Source organism: Oncorhynchus masou, chromosome 2 (assembly GCF_036934945.1).
Source record: "Oncorhynchus masou masou isolate Uvic2021 chromosome 2, UVic_Omas_1.1, whole genome shotgun sequence".
In the NCBI taxonomy this organism is placed as follows: domain Eukaryota; kingdom Metazoa; phylum Chordata; class Actinopteri; order Salmoniformes; family Salmonidae; genus Oncorhynchus; species Oncorhynchus masou.
In genome coordinates, this window is record NC_088213.1 from 19,185,474 (window position 1) to 19,207,296 (window position 21,823).

The window sequence follows — 21,823 nt, forward strand, 5'->3', positions numbered from 1 at the left end:
CTACTCTTCCTGGGGTCCACACAAAACATGACATAATACAGAACATTAAATAGACCAGAACAGCTCAAGGACAGAAGAACATTAAAAAAGGAACATGTGGCCAACATATCAATGCACACACACAAACTATCTAGGTCAAATACGGGAGAGGTGTTGTGCCATGAGGTGTCACTTTGTTTTTGTTTTTTAAACAAACCAGGTTTGCAGTTTATTTGAGCAATATGGGATGGAACAGAGTTCCATGCAATAAATAAATAAATAATATATATATGCATGCATGTTATCAATATATATATATATATATATATAAAACACGTTTTTTTCTCGATTTGGGGACTGCTGGTGGCAAAAAAAAAAGACCCCTGGTGGCATGTCTGGTGGGATAAGTGTGTGTCAGAGCTGTGTGTAAGTTGACTATGCAAACAAATTTGGGATTTTCAACACATTTCTTATAAACAGAAGAAGCGATGCAGTCAGTCTCTCAGCCAAGAGAGACTGGCAGCATAGTATTTATATCAGCCCTCTGATTACAATGAAGAGCAAGACGTGCCGCTCTGTTCTGGGCCAGCTGCAGCTTAACTAGGTCTTTCCTTGCAGCACTGCGCCACACGACTGGACAATAATCAAGATAAAACTAGAGCCTGCAGGAATTTCTTCACCACCATTGAATATGTTTTGACCAGTTTATAATCTCAGGTAAATTACAATCTAAATGTACAATGTACTCTGGCCATGTACTCCTATAATCTCCACCCAACACAGACGAGGACTAGCCATCCCTCAGAGCCTGGAACCTATCTAGGTTTCTTCCTAGCCACCGTGCTTCTACATCGCTTGTTGTTTGGGGCTGTAGGCTGGGTTTCTGTATAGCACTTTGTGGCATCTGCTGATGCAAAAATGACTTCATAAATAATCAATACAATATATGTCATGACATCACAACAATCACCTAAGGAGATATGGCATCATTATGTTATCAAAAGTTTGATTTCATCAAGGCCCTAGATGCATTCTTCTACTTGCTGCTCTGTTGTCTAGAACAACCCAGTGATTACATCATCCTCCATGCAGCTGCTATACTCCAGTGAGCCTGGAAAAGACAAACAGGAAATGACTTGAAAATGGCTTCAGTAAAGGGGAACTTGGGCTGACTGAGCAGCACTGGGTCCTGTTCATTTGGGATAGTTCTTAGAATATGTGGACAACTATAAATACCTAGGTGTCTGGCTAGTGTAAACTCTCCTTCCAGACTCACATTAAGCATCTCTAATCCAAAGTTAAATCTAGAATCGGCTTTCTATTTTGCAACAAAGCCTCCTTCACTCATGCTGCCAAACATACCCTCGTAAAACGGACTATTCTGCTGATCCTTGACTTCGGCAATGTCTTTTACAAAATTTCCTCCAATACTCTACTCAGCAAATTGGATGCAGTCTATCACAGTGCCATCTGTTGTCACCAAAGCCCCATATACTACCCACCATTGTGACCTGTATGCTCTCGATGGCTGGTCCTCGCTACATATTCGTCAACAAACCCACTGGCTCCAGGTCATCTATAAGTCTCTGATAGGTAAAGCTCTGCCTTCAGCTCACTGGTCACCATAGCAACACCCACCCGTAGCACACGCTCCAGCAGGTATATTTCACTGGTCATCCTCAAAGCCAACACCTCCTTTGGCCGCCTTTCCTTCCAGTTCTCTGCTGCCAATGACTGGAACGAATTGCAAAAAAATTCTAATTAAATTTTTTTTTTAAATTAAATCACTGAAGTTGGACACATCTCCCTCACTAACTTTACGCATCGGCAGTCAGAGCAGCTTACCGATCGAGAGATACACAACATCGGTAAGCTGCTCTGACAGCCGATGCTTGAAGTTAGTGAGGGAGATGTCTCCAACTTCAGTGATTTAATTTTTTTTAAATTTAATTATAATTTTTTTGCAATTCGTTCCTGTCATTGGCAGCAGAGAACTGGAAGGAAAGGCGGCCAAAGGAGGTGTCGGCTTTGAGGATGACCAGTGAAATATACCTGCTGGAGCGTGTGGTTGTTGCTATGGTGACCAGTGAGCTGAGAAGGCAGAGCTTTACCTAGCAAAGACTTATAGATGACCTGGAGCCAGTGGGTTTGTTGGCTGCACACAGCCCATCTGTAAATAGCCCATCCAACCACCTACCTCATCCCCATATTTTTTATTTTGTTTGCTGCTCTTTTGCACACCAGTATTTCTACATCCATCACTCCAGTGTTAATTGCTAAATTGTAATTACTTCACCATTATGGCCTATTTATTGCCTTACCTCATTTGCACACACTGTATACAGATTTGTGTTATTGACTGTACATTTGTTTATTCCATGTGTAACTCCGTTGTTTTTGGTCACACTGCTTTGCTTTATCTTGGCCAGGTCGCAGTTGTAAATGAGAAGAAGTTGTTCAACTGGTCTACCTGGTTAAATTTAAAAAATAAAAAGTGCTGAGCGATTAGTTACTTTTGAGGTCGGTTTGGGTAAAAAAAAATGTAATTTTAACAAGATGATTAACAAGATGGAATTCAAATTGAGCCAACGTTGGTGAATTCATGGTTTAAAAACAGAAAATGTACAGCAATTTCGGTGAATCACTCAGCACTAATTAGGGAACATTGCAAAACATTTCAAAATGTTATGCACTGGAAAATAAAAATGTGTGTTTCTTATTGGACCAGTAACAAGTCCCTTCCCTGTTTGAGTGTTTACTTCCGTTTGGTACCAAAATGAACAAACCTAATTTCAGAGTGTGTGAGAAAGTATTGGACATTAAGCACGGTAGACTTCCTTCATGGCAACAGCCAGAGACCTGGGGTATTTACTGCACTCACTACCTGCATGCAACTATGTTGTGTATCTCTTGTTGTTTGGTGGTTTAGTACAGCTAAGCAACTGTAGTTAATTAAAGTATTCTAATTTGTTTCTCACATGGAAGGATGAAACAAATATACTGTACACAGAGCGAAGAGGAATATACAGAGAGAAGAGAGGTAAATGGAAGGGAGGGAGAGCGATCAAATTACTGTACAACTAGAGAGAAGGGAAGGCAGTGTAAAGAGATGGAGGGAGGCATCGAGGGAAGGAATGAGGGCATACGAGCAGATTTATGTTGACGGCTGGGGTTCCATAACGCGTTGCAACAACTATACTGTAGAACTAAAGAAGAGGGAAGATTAGATGGAGGACTCAAGAAATACAGTAACTCAGTCAGAACGGTATGATTTAACACACACATTCACTCTGCACATCTCTTCATCTACTGCCATGAAACATCCCTCCATTCACCAATACTTCTCCACAAAGCCTGCTGTTTGACACAGCTAACTACAGTTACATACTGTAGTTACAGACCCTTTCACAGCAGACAGCGGATCTGAAATCAATCTGTTGGTTTACACCAACTCACTAAAACAAACAATTGAAAATACATTCATGAGAGCATAGCATGCTGCTTAGTGGTTAGCTGTATGTTCATTACATGGAAACACTGGCAGATGAAAGCCAAATAGCAGTAGATAATACAGTAGTGTGTATTGATGTTCTTGTACATGCCTGCCAGATGGTACATTTAACCCTCTAAAATCCATATGGTATCCAAGACCTATGTACATTGGACTCCACTTGTGCATCTTTGTCCACAGCAGGAGGGCAGTATGCAACACACAGATGGGACCTTGCCTCAGAAGAGTTATGGGAAGACATGGTTGGCGGACCTGTGCACGTGTGTGTGTGTGCCTTGCTCTCACACTCCGCTCTAAAAAAAAGACCCGTTTTGTGTACGAGCACCAGGCACCAACTCGTCACCACAGAGGGGAGCACAAATACCATGAATAGCAGCGGCTTGAGAGAAATAACACAGAAATAAGGTGGTAAATAAAGTGTGGTTGTGGAGTGAGTGAAGGGAGGAGGATTAAGAGCACTACATAGTTCAGAGATGTACTAAGGAATGATCTCTATGGTTGTGGAGTGAGTATACTGTAGTGAAGGGAGGAGGATTAAGAGCACTACATAGTTCAGAGATGTACTAAGGAATGATCTCTATGGTTGTGGTGTGAGTACTGTAGTGAAGGGAGGAGGATTAAGAGCACTACATAGTTCAGAGATGTACTAAGGAATGATCTCTATGGTTGTGGTGTGAGTACTGTAGTGAAGGGAGGAGGATTAAGAGCACTACATAGTTCGGAGATGTACTAAGGAATGATCTCTATGGTTGTGGTGTGAGTACACTGTAGTGAAGGGAGGAGGATTAAGAGCACTACATAGTTCAGAGATGTACTAAGGAATGATCTCTATGGTTGTGGTGTGAGTACTGTAGTGAAGGGAGGAGGATTAAGAGCACTACATAGTTCAGAGATGTACTAAGGAATGATCTCCCTCTCAGAATGATCTCTCTGGTTCATCGTTGGTCTGTGCTGCTAGGTCAGGTATATACAGGGTATATCTCCCAGTAATCTCATGTACCAGCTATCCACATCTCTCCTTAACTGTTAAACGGAGGTAGGTCCCTCAATTACTGCTGATGCATGTAGAGGGTGGATGGGTAGGCTAAACACACAAAATGGGGAAGGCAAACTGGTCCTTATCTTACACTTTCCCACATTCTAACAGGACACAAGTACACAATAAAACATCTGAAAGTGTTAGGCTGTCTGTTCACAGGGCCAGTTTACAGGCTTAAGATGACAGAGGGAAGTTCTTCAATTCAGGGTTAGGAGCTGGTTTACCAAGGTTGTGTTCATTAGGGCACAACAGAAACATTTTTAAACAGAAAACTAAAATGATTGTTTCTTATTGGACAAGTCCATGTTGATCCCTCAATGTTCCAACACGTTTTCTTCCATTTGGTGCCTAGTGAACACGACCCAATCAAAACCTGACAAGACCAGAACCTGGTGTTGTCTTCAGATTTCATCCACCCTCCAACTGCCACCTGATGTTGCATGTCCCCATACCAGGATGGGATTGGACAATCAGACACTAGTAATACTGAACACACTGAGGGGAAGCAGTAGGTGGATCCTTAAAACAACTGCACATTTCAATTAGCTTTGTTTCTGTTCAATGTAGTTTAGTTGTGTTATTGTTGCATGTGTACAGTTTACATTTACATTTAAGTCATTTAGCAGACGCTCTTATCCAGAGCGACTTACAACAGTTCAACTGTAAGTATCTATTTGACATGTCTATACAGACTAACATAACTAATGAGATGGTATTCTGGTCACAGGTTGCCTAGTGGTCAGAGTGTTGGTTACGAGCATTAGGACAGTAACCTAAAAGGTTGCTTGTTAGAATCCCAGAGCCAGCAAGGCTGTTCTGCCCTTGAACATGGCAGTTCACCACCAACAACACCCGCCCCCTGGGCGCCGATGACATGGACGGCGATTAAGGCATCCCGCCATACCTCTCTGATTCAGAGGGGTTGGGTTAAATGAGGAAGACATTACTATTGAATGCATTCAGTTGTACAACTTACTAACGTTAAGCATCAGCCTTTTCTTTATACCCAAGGGGAACCCAAGGGGAACCCTCCTACAGAGCATCTTCACCACTTCACCCTAGAAGCTGACTGCTAACTACTTTCTCCAGATGTAGTTTCAGATTGAATTGGAGGCAGAGAAAGCTCAGCCAGCCTCTCGTGTAAAGCAATAAATAACATGCAGGAAAGACCATTTCCACAGAGAGAGCAAGGGAGAGAACGAGACTAAAGAGAAGACAGAAGTTGAAGAGGAAAAAACAGGTTCACGTGGTTGTTGTGTCACAAAGAGAAGAACAAACAGTAGTACTGTACTCCTGAATCAAAGTCCTGAACAACTCTTCAAAAAACCTGCAACCTTACTTCAGCAACTGTAGGCCTATTTCTCACACAGTAGGTCTACAGCTATTGGTCATTTGCCACCTAGGAAATTCCTCAAATAGTCAGTGAGAGATGAGCAATATTCAAATATCTCCTCTGATACCATCATAATCTACAGGCAGAAGTGACAGCTATAGAACTAAACACTGCAATGCATGGAAATGACTGGTACAGATAACACAAAGGCCTTTTTTGCATATATGACAGAGAAAGAGAGACAGGGAGAGTAATTACTCACATGTCCACATACAGTGTGTTCATACCTGTGTGAGAAGCATTCCCGTCATACCACACATCACCTTCATGAGCATTCCTTGCCTCCAGACTGAGGTGTTCACAAGCTAATAGTTCTCACCTGTCTGCCGCTCTCCTTCACCTGACACTCACTTTCTCGTTCTCTCTACGAGTGTCCCAAATGGCACCATATTCCCTACATTAGTGCACGACATAGGGCTCTGGTCAAAAGTAGGGCACTATGGGCTGGGTTGCCATTTGGAACACAATGGTCTCCCCAGCCTGACACTGTACAACAACAAGCACCTACCTATCAGGAGCTGGAGTCTCATTATATAACAGAGTAAGACCAGTCTCTGTCCTGACCTGGGAGTCACAACGCAGGGCTTTCTGCACTTCACAGAACATCACAATTCACATAGCAGCATTGTAACTTCTAACCAATCACAACAAACTATAGTCTTTGTTGAGCAAGGGTGACACTACTTTAATTCTCAGGCAGGGTGACGTCACCGCACAACATTCTGGTGCTAGGCTAACCAGCTAGCGATACCTCATCTGCTAAAGATACTGGAGGGACAGAACTGCATGAGAACCACAGACAACTTCAGAGGTGTTTGGAAAACGCTGTATGTAGACTTAACATAGGGCCTAGGCCCGGACATAAGGCTCTTCTCACCTCTTTAGCAATATATTCGTCAAGCCGTGTTTAGAGAACTAGTAGACCGTGGTAAAACACAGGAGAGGAGGAAGACCCAACAGACCAGCGTACCACTGACGTTTTCTCTTCACAACATACAGTCAAACAAACACTCACACCGGAACCCGTTGCTATGACGACCAGGGGTTTCTGTGGCAACAGCGGAAGATACTAAACTCAACAGGGACTTAGTCACTTCCTGTCTCGTTCACTCCTTCCTCTTCTGTGTGTGTGAGTCCACTGGGGGACATAGGGGATGGGTGTGTGTCAAAGTCCTCTCAAAAGCTAGGCCACTAGCTACTTCAGGCATCATTAACCTGTAGGCCTGTTCACCACAACAGACAAAACACACTTTTCAATACTTCTACAATATGAAACACTTCAAACATCACATGACAGTGAGCAGGTATTAATGAATGAGTATAGCATGTTAGTTCTGGTACCACATGTTATACAGGGAGAAAGTAAACAGCACATCCAATGTGGAAACTGCAGCATTGCAAGCAGGTTTCAACACACATAGCAATCCCTCTTGAGGTTGAGGTTTTTGTAACACACATAGCAGAGTGATAATGACCACCAAATAAGGCAGTCCAAAAATGATATGAAATGTGATACCTAGGGTGCACTATGACTGAAATGGACATACAAACATGTCTAACCTTACAGAAGTCAACATTTCAGAAAATACTGACATTTGTACTAACAGGCCAGAACAACAGGTTCCATTCCAGGTGCTGGAAATTAACAAGGATATTCACACACTTTTACCTTGCATGACCGCTCATTAAAAAATGGTTTTAATCTACAACACTTAAGCTTTTCTATTCTAGATCACATTGCCAACCATTGGTGATCTCAGCAGTATGTGACAATTCCAACTATCTGTTCCTCAAAAAAAGAAAAGAAATTAAAGTCTGAACACGGAAGTCCGATAGGGAGCAGTTCACCCACATGTTATGATACACTGAGGTAAAGCCCATGACAGCAATTACAACAAACACCATTGCAATAGCTGAGATGCAACACTGGAGCTAGAATACAAAACAGGGCCCCTGTTTCCTTATAGGGCCCCAGACTCCCTAAGAACACTTCTGTATTCTCTCACATTGGAAGTGTGGATCAATGGCAGACTATTTGCATTGTCTGTCCTTCAGACTGTGGTGAGAGCCATTTCCCTTCCTACTGCGGGTTGAAGTCTCCCCAGGTACATATCCCGCAGAATTTGTATTTGTCTGCTTTTATTCATTTTATACCAGCCAAAAGAAAAGGCAATTACCAACTAATGAAAAACACTCTTACCGTTTAGCCTCCTCGAGATGACAGAGGTATTCGTAGGCCATGTTCTGCTGCCTCCTCTCGTCCATCTCCTCTGCTGTGAGTCGCTCGACACCATCCAGAACGGCTGGAAAACAACACTCACTAGGTGAATACTCGCTCGCTCATAACAGCATAGCTGTACAAGAAACACTCCATCTACAAACATACACAGTACACACACTGAGCTGAGTCTAGCTCACACTCAGATTTATAGTAAACACACACAGACTAGCAGACACAAACAAGTAGGGACGATTAACAAGATAAAATGCAAGAACCTTCAAATGAACAGTGAGACAGACTTCTCTCATTCTGCATGTAGGAGGGGTAGAGACTGTCCCATCCATCCTGAATATCACAACTGACATAATCGTGTTGGCCGCCATCATAAAGATGTAAACAGTCCCAAGAAATCATGTGTTGATTGATTGACAGGCTGATTCAGCTCAGCTGTCATGTTGAACTGTCCTCAGCACTAGGCTACTCCATCCCCTCCCAGTCTGGTTACAACTTGGCCTCGCCGCCAGTTCCACATAATGAGATGATTCAAGGGTTACTGATCGGGGAGGACAACGTAGCTTTAGTCACTCACTACACAGTAGGTAAATGTAGGCTAGGTAAATGTAGGCTAGGTAAATGTAGGCTAGGTAAATGTAGGCTAGGTAAATGTAGGCTAGGTAAATGTAGGCTAGGTAAATGTAGGCTAGGTAAATGTAGGCTAGGTAAATGTAGGCTAGGTAAATGTAGGCTAGCCTATGCAAACTGTGTTTAAACATCTCCAGCGTTTGTTTGACATTTTTTATTTCTGTGGAAATGTTGCTTATCACTTCAAGTGATCCAGCAAATACGCCAAATGAAATGCATGGGCATTCTTTCAAAGAAGTCTACAAACATGACCATAATAAATCACGTGACCATAATAAATCAAACCTCTTCTGCAGGTAAACAAAGCTCGTAGCTCACAGTTCTGTGGTCTAGACCGCTGGTTCCCAACCTTTTTCTGTTACTCTACCACCAACTGAATTTCTCTCTGCCAGGAGTACCCCTGAAGTACCCCCTCGTGTGCATTTTACCAGTAGACCTATGGTCTCATGAGTCTCCTCAAGTACCCCCTGTGGATAGGCCAAGTACCAGCAGGGGTCTAAGTACCCCTGGTTGGGATCCACTGGCCTCGGCTAAAGAGATCTGCATGGTAATGTTGCTGGATATATATTTTTAGAGCTGGGAGGGAGAGAAAAAGAAGTGGACATGAGCACTCTCATTACAAGAGCTGATTGTTTCAGGCTCCTTCTGGTGATGACTAGGCCTTCTGAATAACGAGCATATTCATTATAACCTCGGCTACGTGACCATTAGAGAATGGAAAAGTCTAAAAATTGCCACTTACAATTTCCAGGATTTTATTGTGGGGTTTTATTCTACTGATTATTACAATTATTATTATTGAGCGTCCTTAATGTCATTTATTAGCCTAATAAATGTATCAAACAACTTGGTAATTTACAGTGGCAGTAATCTTGAAAGCAGTTGACAAACCAGCAAGTACAGTGGTATGGTTCCCACTTAAGCCAAGGCTACTGACTGCCTCAGCAAAGTCTAGTTCCTGAATGGGAGACCAGGTGCTGCTGGAAGTGGTGTTGGAGGGCCAGTAGGAGGCACTCTTTCCGCTGGTCTAAAAAACAATATCCCAATACCCCAGGGCAGTGATTGGGGACACTGCCCTGTGTAGGGTGCAGTCTTTTGGATGGGACGTTAAACAGGTGTCCTGACTCTGAGGTCATTAAAGATCCCATGGCACTTATTATAAGAGTAGGGTTGTTAACCCCGGTGTCCTGGCTAAATTCCCAATCTGGCCCTCAAACCATCACGGTCACCTAATAATCCCAAATGTACAATTGGCTCATTCATCCCCCCTCCTCTCCGCTGTAACTATTCCCCAGGTCGTTGATGTAAATGAGAACGTGTTCTCAGTCAATTTACCTGGTAAAATAACAAATAAATCAAATTAAAAACGAATAAATTAGATTTGTAAAGAACTTTTCATTGCAGTATCATTTCAAAGTGCATAAAATCACAAATGTAAACCAATACAAAAATTGTATAATTATTTTATAAAATATAATTGAAAAAGACAATATACGAACGTAAGTGTTTTTATTAAGATCAATGGATACTAGTCCCCATATCAATAGACTATAGTAGGCAATCAATACATTTCAATGAATCGACCAGGTAAACCACTCAACTATTGCATCGTCTTGCTACTTCAGATTCCCTATAAGAAAACAATGTAGCGCCTTATCCTTTACTGTGAAAAATGCAAACATGTCAAAATTCAATGAGTTGGTGCTTTACGGATCCTACCATGGACGTCCCTACCTTAAAAACGTAACCCCTACCTTTACCCTTGACTAAACCTAACCATGTGAAACTCTATTACTTCAATGACGTCTCAAGGATCCCGGATTGCATTGACCAAATTCAATGTAGGCTAATTTAATTAGATGTAGCCACGTAAAATTGCAATATTGTAGCCGACGTAGATGAAAACGCGGAAGTCAGAGCCTACCTACCACGCTGTCAAAAGTCTAACCAAAGTCAAACGTGAATATAGATAGAACGAAGAAAAAACGCCTGTGAAAATGTATTGATTAAAACAATTAAATTGTTAAACTTCTGTAAACGGAGGTAAAATATGATCCCAAGGTGAGCGAGCAGGAAAAGTTTTTAGATACTCACACCCATATCTCGGCCGAAGCCCGTCTGCCTCGTCCGAGGTTGACATATTCTCTGAATAAGTGTTATAATCCTCACTCCCCGGGTTGACGAGGTCAAGTTATAGTAGTTGAGATGATAGCCTATAGTTCCGTCCAGTTCTCTTTACGGGCTATATAATTGAACAATTCGGGAAGGCGCTCTCGGCCCCCTTGTTGCTCCACTGCACGGTTTGAGTCGAGAGCTGAGACTTTTTTTCTTCTTCAAACCTAACTGATGTCACTGGGGTGTGTGTTCCTTCCTAAATCCTAAAGTATGCGTTCGAGAAAACGCCCATCAGCAACCACTCGGCGAAACTGCAGGCGCAGCGCCCTCTGCTGCCTACTACAGGCACGCTACGCATCGACACTGATTAAACTCAGAAAATAAGAAACGTCTCTTTTCCAGGACCCTGTCTTTCAAAGATAATTCCTAAAAATCCAAATAAATTCACAGATTGTTAAGGGTTTAAACACTGTTTACCATGCTTGTTCAATGAACCATAAACAATTAATGAACATGCACCTGTGGAACGGTCGTTAAGACACTAACAGTTTACAGACAGTCGGCAATTAAGGTCACAGTTATGAACACTTAGGACAAGAGAGGCCTTTCTAATGACTGAAAAACATCAAAAGAAAGATGCCCATGGTCCCTGCTCATCTGCGTGAACGTGCCTTAGGCATGCTGCAAGGAGGCATGAGGAATGCAGATGTGGCCAGGGCATAAACTTGCAATGTCCGTACTGTGAGAAGCCTAAGAGAGCGCTCCAGGGACACAGGACGGACAGCTGATCGTCATCGCAGTAGCAGGCCACGTGTAAAAACACCTGCACAGGATCGGTACATCCAAACATCACACCTGCAGACAGGTACAGGATGGCAACAACAACTGCCCGAGTTACACCAGGAACGCACAATCCCTCCATCAGTGCTCAGATTGAGGGCTTGTAGGCCTGTTGTAAGGCAGGTCCTCACCAGACATCACCGGCAACAACATTGCCTATGGGCACAAACCCACCGTCGCTGGACCAGACAGGACTGGCAAAAAGTGCTCTTCACTGACGAGTCACGGTTTTGTATCACTGGGGGTGATGGTCGGATTCTCCTTTATCGTCAAAGGAATGAGCGTTACAATGAGGCCTGTACTCTGGAGCGGGATCGATTTGAAGGTGGAGGGTCCGTCATGGTCTGGGGCAGTGTGACACAGCATCATCGGACTGAGCTTGTTGTCATTGCAGACAATCTCAATGCTGTGCGTTTAAGGGAAGACATCCTCCTCCCTCATGTGGTAACCTTCCTGCAGGCTCATCCTGACATGACCCTCCAGCATGACAATGCCACCAGCCATATTGCTCGTTGTGTGCGTGATTTCCTGCAAGACAGGAATGTCAGTGTTCTGCCATGGCCAGCAAAGAGCCTCTCAATCCCATTGAGCATGTCTGGGACCTGTTGGATCGGAGGGTGAGGGCTAGAGCCATTCCCACCAGAAATGTCTAGGAACTTGCAGGTGCCTTGGTGGAAGAGTGGGGTAACATCTCACAGCAAGAACTGGCAAATCTGGTTCAGTGTGTGAGGAGGAGATGCACTGCAGTACTTAATGCAGCTGGTGGCCACACCAGATACTGACTGTTACTTTTGATTTTGACCCCCCCTTTGTTCAGGGACACATTTTTCAATTTCTGTTAGTCACATGTCTATGGAACTTGTTCAGTTTTTCTCAGTTGTTGAATCTTGTTATGTTCATACAAATATGTACACATGTTAAGTTTGCAGTTTGCAGTTTGCAGTTCGAGCCAGTACCTCAATGTAAGCTTAGACTCAAACGATATCAGCCAAAGCCTAGTTGTCTCTACCCAACATTTGGTAAATACTGTTCTACGACTATTGAGTTTTCTACTTGACATTATTCCCTGGGAATACCGTTGTGCAATATGTCTCTACAATGACAACAAGCAACGAGCTGCAACACAGTTCAAAGGTGGTTATCTACTGCAGAAGAGATAAGAGGTCATTGTAAGATACAGTTGAAGTCGGAAGTTTACATACACCTTAGCCAAATACATTTAAACTCAGTTTTTCACAATTCCTGACATTTAATCCTAGTAAAAAGTCCCTGTTTTAGGTCAGTTAGGATCAACACTTAATTTTAAGAATGTGAAATGTCAGAATAATAGTAGAGAGAATTATTTATTTCAGCTTTTATTTCTTTCATCAAATTCCCAGTGGGTTACAAGTTTACATACACTCAATTAGTATTTGGTAGCATTGTCTTTAAATTGATTAACTTGGGTGAAATATTTCAGGTAGCCTTCCTCAAGCTTCCCACATTAAGTTGGGGGAATTTTGGCCCATTCCTCCTGACAGAGCTGGTGGAACTGAGTCAGGTTTGTAGGCCTCCTTCCTCGCACATGCTTTTTCAGTTCTGCCCACACATTTTCTATAGGATTGAGGTCAGGGCTTTGTGATGGCCAATCCAATACCTTGACTTTGTTGTCCTTTAAGCCATTTTGCCACAACTTTGGAAGTATGCTTGGGGTCATTGTCCATTTGGAAGACCCATTTGCAACCAAGCTTTAACTTCCTGACTGATGTCTTGAGATGTTGCTTCAATATATCCACATAATTTCCCCTCCTCATGAGACCATCTATTTTGTGAAGTGCACCAGTCCCTCCTGCAGCAAAGCACCTCCACAACATGATGCTGCCACCCCTGTGCTTCATGGTTGGGATGGTGTTCTTCAGTTTGCAAGTGTCCCCTTTTTCCTCCAAAAATAACAATGGTCATTATGGCCAAATAGTTCTATTTTTATTTCATCAGACCAGAGGAGATTTCTCCAAAAAGTACGATCTTTGTCCCCATGCGCAGTTGCAAACCGTAGTCTGGCTTTTTTTATGGCGGTTTTGGAGCAGTGGCTTCTTCCTTGCTGAGTGGCCTTTCAGGTTATCTCAATATAGGGCTCTTTCTACTGTGGTTATAGATACTTTTGTACCTGTTTCCTCCAGCATCTTCACAAGGTCCTTTGCTGTTGTTCTGGGATTGATTTGCACTTTTCGCACCAAAGTACGTTGATCTCTAGAAGACAGAACGCGTCTCCTTTCTGGGTGGTATGACGGCTGCGTGGTCCCATGGTGTTTATACTTGCGTACTATTGTTTGTACAGATAAACGTTGCACCTTCAGGTATTTGAACATTTCTCCCAAGGATGGACCAGACTTGTGGAAGTCTAGAATTTCTTTTCTGAGGTCTTGGCTGATTTCTTGTGATTTCCCCATGAAATCAAAGAGGCACTCAGTTTGAAGGTAGGCCTTGAAATAGATCCACAGGTACACCTCAGAAGCTTCTAAAGCCATGACATCATTTTCTGGAATTTTCCAAGCTGTTTAAAGGCACAGTCAACTTAGTGTATGTAAACTTCTGACTCACTGGAATTGTGATACAGTTATTAGTGAAATAATCTGTCTGTTAACAATTTTTGGAAAAACTACTTACATCTACTGTGTCCTGCACAAAGTAGATGTCCTAACTTGCCAAAACTATAGTTTGTTAACAAGAAATTTGTGGAGTGGTGTAAAAATGAGTTTTAATGACTCCAACCTAAGTGTATGTAAACTTCCGACTGTAGATAAAGACACAGGAACAACACCATTGAGCTCACTGGAGTACTCATTTTAAGGAATTGCAAATCATTTCCATAGTTTGTCCAGAGAGACTCTGGGTGAGCCAGTTAGAGCCACTAACACTCTGAGGAAGGCTCAGGCCGAAAGGTATGCCAGTGTGTTGTCTTGTATTAACATGTTGCTGTGAGTTAAAGGAAAATACAACAAAGCTTTAATTGCAGGTTATATTCAAGTGAGGACTGGACATAGTGCTGAGGTGTATCATGTCACACACCTTTAAGCCAGGGAATCAATAGGGGATGAATGGACAGGAACAGATGAGTGTTTATCTATAATTCCCCAGTGTGTGTGTGTGTTGGGGGCGGGGGGAGTGAAAGTACTGTATCATGATTTTTGTTGTATGTTCTGTATTATGTGTTATGTATGTTCTGTATTATGTGTTATGTATGTTCTGTATTATGTGTTTTGTATGTTCTGTATGTTCTGTATTATGTGTTGTTCTGTATTGTGTGTTATGTTGTATTATGTGTTATGTATGTTCTGTATTATGTTCTGTATTATGTGTTTATGTATGTTCTGTATTATGTGTTATGTATGTTCTGTATGTGTATTATGTATGTTCTGTATTATGTGTTATGTATGTTCTGTATTATGTGTTATGTATGTTCTGTATTATGTGTTATGTATGTTCTGTATTATGTGTTATGTATGTTCTGTATTATGTGTTATGTATGTTCTGTATTATGTATGTTCTGTATTATGTATGTTCTGTATTATGTGTTATGTATGTTCTGTATTATGTGTTATGTATGTTCTGTATTATGTGTTATATACGTTCTGTATTATGTATTATGTATGTTCTGTATTATGTATTATGTATGTTCTGTATTATGTGTTATGTTCTGTATTATGTGTTATGTATGTTCTGTATTATGTGTTATGTATGTTCTGTATTATGTGTTATGTATGTTCTGTATTATGTGTTATGTATGTTCTGTATTATGTGTTATGTATGTTCTGTATTATGTATTATGTATGTTCTGTATTATGTATTATGTTCTGTATTATGTGTTATGTATGTTCTGTATTATGTATTATGTATGTTCTGTATTATGTGTTATGTATGTTCTGTATTATGTGTTATGTATGTATTATGTGTTATGTATGTTCTTTTTATGTATGCAACTGTTTATGAAGTAAATTCTCTGTGTAAACTGAGCAATAATTTATAAAGTCAAAGTCGAAGCGGAATGGAGCTTTTATATTATTATATGAGCTTCAGTATTAGAACATTGTCCTTCTCTATTTCACTGTATATTAGGTTTGTGAAGGAAAAATGAGACACGGGGTTGTTTTGTAATGGATATCAGTGATTAGATATTTTAATTATGTTGAAATCACAATTGATCCCCAACTCAGTTAAAATCACCGTTGAAATTCTATTGCGGGATTGTAATTGTCTCATTCAACGTGAGAAATGGCCCCTACAAGGAACATTTTATTTAATAGCCTACAGTTGCCTTACGCAATGTAATTGGTATATATTGAGGTGGGACTTGCAACAGAGTGAAAAACAACTTCATAATCTACAGTTATAAATAGAGGGGGTTTAAATCTGAACAGTTGACAAAATAAGAAGCTATGGGATGCAAGTGTAACGTGTGGGATTTGAACCCACCAGTTCAAATAACACAATTAAGAGTCATCCTTCAAACCATTCAAGATGCATTGAAGACTGGAGTTCCTCGCAATGGGTCTCGAAACCCAGCTAAATTACCTTACAGGCGGGGCTACTCGCTAGTATAAATGCAGAGGTCCGCAGTCCGTAGCACATTTACTCACTCAGAACTTGCGACCCTCCACTTTGATCCCCTGCGCTCTCTTATTGCCGCCACGACTGCACAGCATTTCCCACGCACCGCATCAGAACCATGGATAGCTCAGGAGTGCTGCTCCGACTGCTGTGTATCGGTCTGATGTCCGTTGTTTGCCGAGGACAGGCGTCACATGAAGTTTCCGCAGAGGACTTTGGCGCGCAGAACTCTGCCGCGGCCGCAGAGAAAGAACTTGTAAGTTCATATAGGGAATCACTTTTGTTGTTTCAGGCTACCCTGGCATGTTGGTCCTGATCTATATATGCATGCACTACAGGTTCTCAATTTAATATATAAATCTAAGTCAATATAATTCGAAATATAAATGCAAACTAAATGTTCGCCCATGATTGTATTATGGTCAACATAACCTTATTCAGCAGTTCGTCCTGATAAAGGTGTCCTTGAGAATCCGATTTATCCATCAGTTTTATCCATGGTTGAACACAGGGATGGAGCTAAAGATTTTGTCCACTGGCCAGTCGGGCTAGTAAACCAACATTTATACTAGCCCGTCTGAAATGTACCGGCCTCGGTCTAGCTGGCTATCTTATTTAATGTCCATCCCTGGTTGAACCTCTGGAACATATCGCTAAATGTCAAATGTGACACCTGAAGAGATAAAGTTCCACAAGAGGATCTTCTGGAAACAAAACTATAGCCTCTATAACACTGACATTGTCGTTGGGTAGTACATAAACCCATGGGGAAATTGCACTCATATAGGAGTATAGATTTTAAAACTCCCCTTGAGAAAAGCAATGAGAAATTCCATTGACCCTGTTTCCTTTACTCTGTGTCACAGGTGGAGGCGATGGAGGCTCTTCTAGTGAAGATGCAGAGCCATCTGCCTTCTAATGAGAAGAGAGGGATGATCCCTCCTGTGAGTCCTAATATGTTCCTGTTTAAAACTAACTTTTACCAATGTTATTTTTGACCAAATGGAGGTTATGACTGCATTTAAAATCCTCAGGACTTTTCAAGTATCAAAGAGGTGTTATAAACTGGGTGGTTCGAGCCCTGAATGCTGATTGGCTGAAAGCTGTGGTATATCAGAGTATACCATTGGTCTGACAAAACATTTATTTGTACTGCTCTAATTAAGTTGGTAGCCAGTTTATAATAGCAATAAGGCACTTTAGGGGTTTGTGATATATGGCCAATGTACCACAGCTAATGGCTGTGTCCAAGCACTCCGCGTTGCGTCTTGCATTAGAACAGCCCTTAGCCATGGTATATTGGCCATATACCACACCCCCCCAGGCCTTATTGCTGAAATATATTATAGGAGTTTATTTATTTGGAACAAAATGTGGATGCCTGTTATTAAAGGGGAAGTTTAGGATTTGACAACTTTATTTTAGATAGTTCCTCACCCTGAAAGCAGTCCATGGGTCAGGAGAAGCTTTAATCCATGGTTTGGTTTTCTTGAAATATTCCCTATTTCAGCTAACTTTAGCCACCACAAGCTAACAATCAATAATAGTGGCATGTGAGCTGTTTTTTTGTAATGGCCAAATCACCTGAAATCAACTCAAATCAACTCCATATTTTATTTGATGTCACGGGCATTTGGCTTTTTTTGGTAAAATCCTGAACACCCCCTTTAAGCCCCCCATGTTTCTCCCACTCTGTGTTATAGTCTGGCCACCATTTCAATGCAGTTCAATTGAAAGTTTATGTAAAACCAATTAACGAGTATAAGTTGTCAGTATAATTAAATGCAAGCGGAGAAATGCCAACAGCCTTTGATTTGAGTGCAATTATACAGCCTATTGTAGATAGCGTCCCTAAGTCTAATTAACTGAAAGGAGGAAGAGTCTAAAGAACAAGCTAACACCAGCGAACAGCAAACTAATTAGAAATTTCATTACCATCGCTGACTAACTCTTTCTCTCCTAATTAAATGTGTTTTTTTTTAGTTAAGGACTGTGTTTTGCGATAAAGCTACTTTGTGTTTCCTCTCTATATCTCTTTCTCTCTCTCCGTCTATCTATCTCTCCCCCCTCACTCACTCTCTCTCGGTCTCTCAGTGTGGTATGGGCGACCGGTGTGCCTTGAGGCATGGACCCCGCATTGGGAAGCTCTGTGACTGTGGCAGAGTCAGCAGCTGCAACTCCTTCCTCCTCAAATGTCTCTAAACTCCCTCAAGGAGAAGCACTTCACTAGAACCACCACATCCAACGCTCCAGCCAAGACAGAGGAATATCATCATCAACTTGTATCATCACCTGTATCCCAGATGATAACCTATTCCCACTACTTTAGACCATGTCCCCAAGGGCTCGGGTCAATATTATTGCAATATTTAGGGAATATGGGGAGTCTGTGACAAACCACTGTGTCCACAACCGCAAGGGATATGCAGCATCCACAAGCTGTAGGCCAACATTATGGCACCTGAGTTTTTTCTTGTTTTGTCCTTGTGCTTTGATAAAGTCCTTTCCATTGAAAGAGGAGCATGGAGGTGTTCTGTAACCCAGAAAGCATTTACAGCATGTGCACTCTAGACTGTCAAACAAATAAACATGTTGGTCATCTCACTTGTTTTGGATTTAGTGTTCTTATTTCAATACCTCAATGCAAAAATCCAAAAGGTAATTTTGGGATCAAACTGTGACTTAAAGAAATCATTCACTTTAAGATATGATGCATTCCAGCTATCATTAAGAACACAATTACAAAATAGTTCAACACATAGATCTACTGTAGTCTCTTAATGTCATAGCTGGAATTATCATGTAACACAGTCTATGTGAGTCTCGCAGTCTATCTACATTCCAGTGTCCTGTGTTGATCCAGGACATGTTCACCTCAGGGTCGTGTTCATAATGAAGAAAACGGGAGGGAGGGACTACCTGAACATTTTGCTATGATGTGCTCCAATGAATACGACCCATGGTGTTGTTCATTAGGTACAACATTGAAGAAAACAAAGTCAAACGGGGAGGTAGGACTATCTGCATTTGTCCAATAAGAAACGTTTTCATTGCAAAATGTTTTCCTACGCTATGGCCTAATAATCACAACCCTGCCTTTTAGGACATCTTTCAGCGCACAGGAGAAACCAACCATTATGTAAACTAATGAGGAGGTTAGATATGATTCTGTTTGCAAGTAAACATCAATACAACTCAATGCCATCGTTCCAGAAGACAACTGTAACCCAACGGCTGCTCCTGGACATAGCAAATATTTACATGGGTATCACAAACAAAACACATTTGCATCACCTATTTGCTTGCCACTGTAGCAAAAGGCAGTACAGCATGACTGGTTGCCTGAGCTATGTGTAAAGGAGGTGACATTTTCGGTGCCAATATTCTGTCAGTACTACGGCTTCCCACCTTAATTTAAACACGTGAAGGAGTATGTGACATGGAAGGTCGTCTTCTTGACCTCCGAACTGAGGGAAAGTTGGCAGAAGCGGAAGCACTGAGTCGGATGACGCGTTAAGTAACGTTAATGTAAATGAGTGGAAAACTGTCACGTTGAGGAATGGAGCAAAACGGGATAAAGTTGTTCATGAAGACAGGCTTTGGTCTATTAATGGTCTGTTCCTTGTTGGAGTTAGTTTCATGGGAAAATCTGTGTTTTTGGAAGATCCATTAGCAGTCAAGGAGATGGTGGAGGACCCACTGGAAAAGGTGGTGTCAATCAAAGTGACCAGGAGCGGTATGGTGTTGATTTATTGTGTCAGAAGAACAAAAGGAAAGTGCATTGTGTCTCTCTGAATTATCGGAGTATAATTCAAAGTTGATATTGATACCCCTCATTCCACACAATACCATGGTTATTGAGCCATGTGCACATGGTTCTGTACACTGTATAATGTTTGTTTATTCACACAAAACTGTTTCACGTAAGTACTACACACTGTGACCAGACTGTGACCTCCCGCTGTGATATGAGCCAAACCCTCTTATAATGCACCATTACTGTAAATATTCAGGTCAAACATTCAAATGCACAACATCTTTAAACAGAAAGGACTTGGGTTCAAACAGTCTTGGTTTCCTTTCAAATACTTTAGCGGCACTTGATTGAGTTTTTCTGGTTTAATGGAACCAATGAAATCGTCCCAGAAGTCCAAACCCTGTGTCCTCTGCCCATCTGGCACTCCAGCCAAGCGCAATCAAACACTCAATGTATTTGAAAGAAAAAAATACTACTTGAAACCAGGTATAAAACACAGTGGGCCATAACCTAGCTGTCGGACTGCATTGAGTGCACATCCCAGAAATTCAGAGTGTCTCCATCCACAAGTCCATAAAAGGACAGTAATGTTAGAGAGCATGGCTCATTTAAAGATCCCCTGGTTTCTTGCTTTGGGGGAAATTATATCAAGTCAAGCACAAACCCCATGGCACTGCCTTTCCAACCATGATGCACCATTTCAGTGTGCAAAAAAACCATGTCAATAATGATACATCTTTATGGCTGAATGTCGCTCTGTTTGGGATATTTGTCGCTGTGAGCGATACATTATTAAGGGGTGTCATTGTAATGTATGTGTCTGGGTGGTGGCACGTCTGGTGTGTGTATGTGAAGAAATGTATTTGTTGGGATTGGAGGTGTCAAGAAAAATATGAATCTGGTTAATGGGAAACTAGGCATCCTAATATCCAGATTGGGTATCTTAAAGTGAATGAGAATCTCTTTCTCTATCTCGCACTCTCTGTCTTTCTCTTTCTCTCTCTCTTCCTCTTTCTATCTCTCTCTCATTCTCTCTATTGCAAAAGGTATGTACAAAAATATATAAAATCAAATACAAATTGCACGTTTTATGTCAAATCAAATCAAATTTATTTATATAGCCCTTCGTACATCAGCTGATATCTCAAAGTGCTGTACAGAAACCCAGCCTAAAACCCCAAACAGCAAGCAATGCAGGTGTAGAAGCACGGTGGCTAGGAAAAACTCCCTAGAAAGGCCAAAACCTAGGAAGAAACCTAGTGAGGAACCAGGCTATGTGGGGTGGCCAGTCCTCTTCTGGCTGTGCCGGGTGGAGATTATAACAGAACATGGCCAAGATGTTCAAATGTTCATAAATTATTAGCATGGTCCAATAATAATAAGGCAGAACAGTTGAAACTGGAGCAGCAGCACGGTCAGGTGGACTGGGGACAGCAAGGAGTCATCATCACTCCTACCCCGGTCAACAGCACTGCACCCCCCACAGCAACTCGCCCAAGCCTTCCCCATTTCTCCTTCTCCCAAATCCGTTCAGCTGATGTTCTGAAAGAGCTGCAAAATCTGGACCCCTACAAATCAGCCGGGCTAGACAATCCGGACCCTTTCTTTTTAAAATTATCTGCCAATATTGTTGCCACCCCTATTACTAGCCTGTTCAACCTCTCTTTCGTGTCGTCTGAGATCCCCAAAGATTGGAAAGCAGCTGCGATCATCCCCCTCTTCAAAGGGGGGGACACTCT

At 41.8% G+C, this 21,823-nt stretch overlaps 2 protein-coding genes across 2 annotated transcripts in view; one reads left to right on the top strand and one right to left on the bottom strand.

Moving 5' to 3' along the window:
• Positions 1–11,141, bottom strand: part of iqgap1 (IQ motif containing GTPase activating protein 1) — a 59,233-nt gene extending 48,092 nt beyond the window's left edge. Inside the window, exons 1-2 of the mRNA XM_064989697.1 lie at positions 10,880–11,141; positions 8,123–8,225 (exon numbers count right to left, since the gene is read on the bottom strand). Of these exons, the coding sequence (XP_064845769.1) occupies positions 8,123–8,225; positions 10,880–10,925 (149 nt within the window). The 5' untranslated portion in view covers positions 10,926–11,141. The remainder of the gene's footprint in view (positions 1–8,122; positions 8,226–10,879) is intronic.
• A 5,223-nt stretch (positions 11,142–16,364) lies between these two features.
• cartl (cocaine- and amphetamine-regulated transcript-like) lies at positions 16,365–18,931 on the top strand. The gene is made up of 3 exons (XM_064989709.1): positions 16,365–16,583; positions 17,194–17,271; positions 18,422–18,931. The coding sequence occupies exons 1-3, from the start codon at positions 16,446–16,448 to the stop codon at positions 18,527–18,529; spliced, it is 324 nt and encodes a 107-aa protein (XP_064845781.1). The 5' UTR covers positions 16,365–16,445; the 3' UTR covers positions 18,530–18,931.
• The last annotated feature ends 2,892 nt before the right edge of the window (positions 18,932–21,823 follow it).

What these genes read in the sequence shown, in the direction of transcription:
- cartl (XM_064989709.1), top strand. Translation starts at nt 16,446, where the DNA reads ATGGATAGCTCAGGAGTGCTGCTCCGACTGCTGTGTATCGGTCTGATG. An exon ending in CGGCCGCAGAGAAAGAACTT is followed by an intron (nt 16,584 to 17,193) that starts GTAAGTTCATAT and finishes TCTGTGTCACAG; the next exon opens with GTGGAGGCGATGGAGGCTCT. An exon ending in AGAGAGGGATGATCCCTCCT is followed by an intron (nt 17,272 to 18,421) that starts GTGAGTCCTAAT and finishes TCGGTCTCTCAG; the next exon opens with TGTGGTATGGGCGACCGGTG.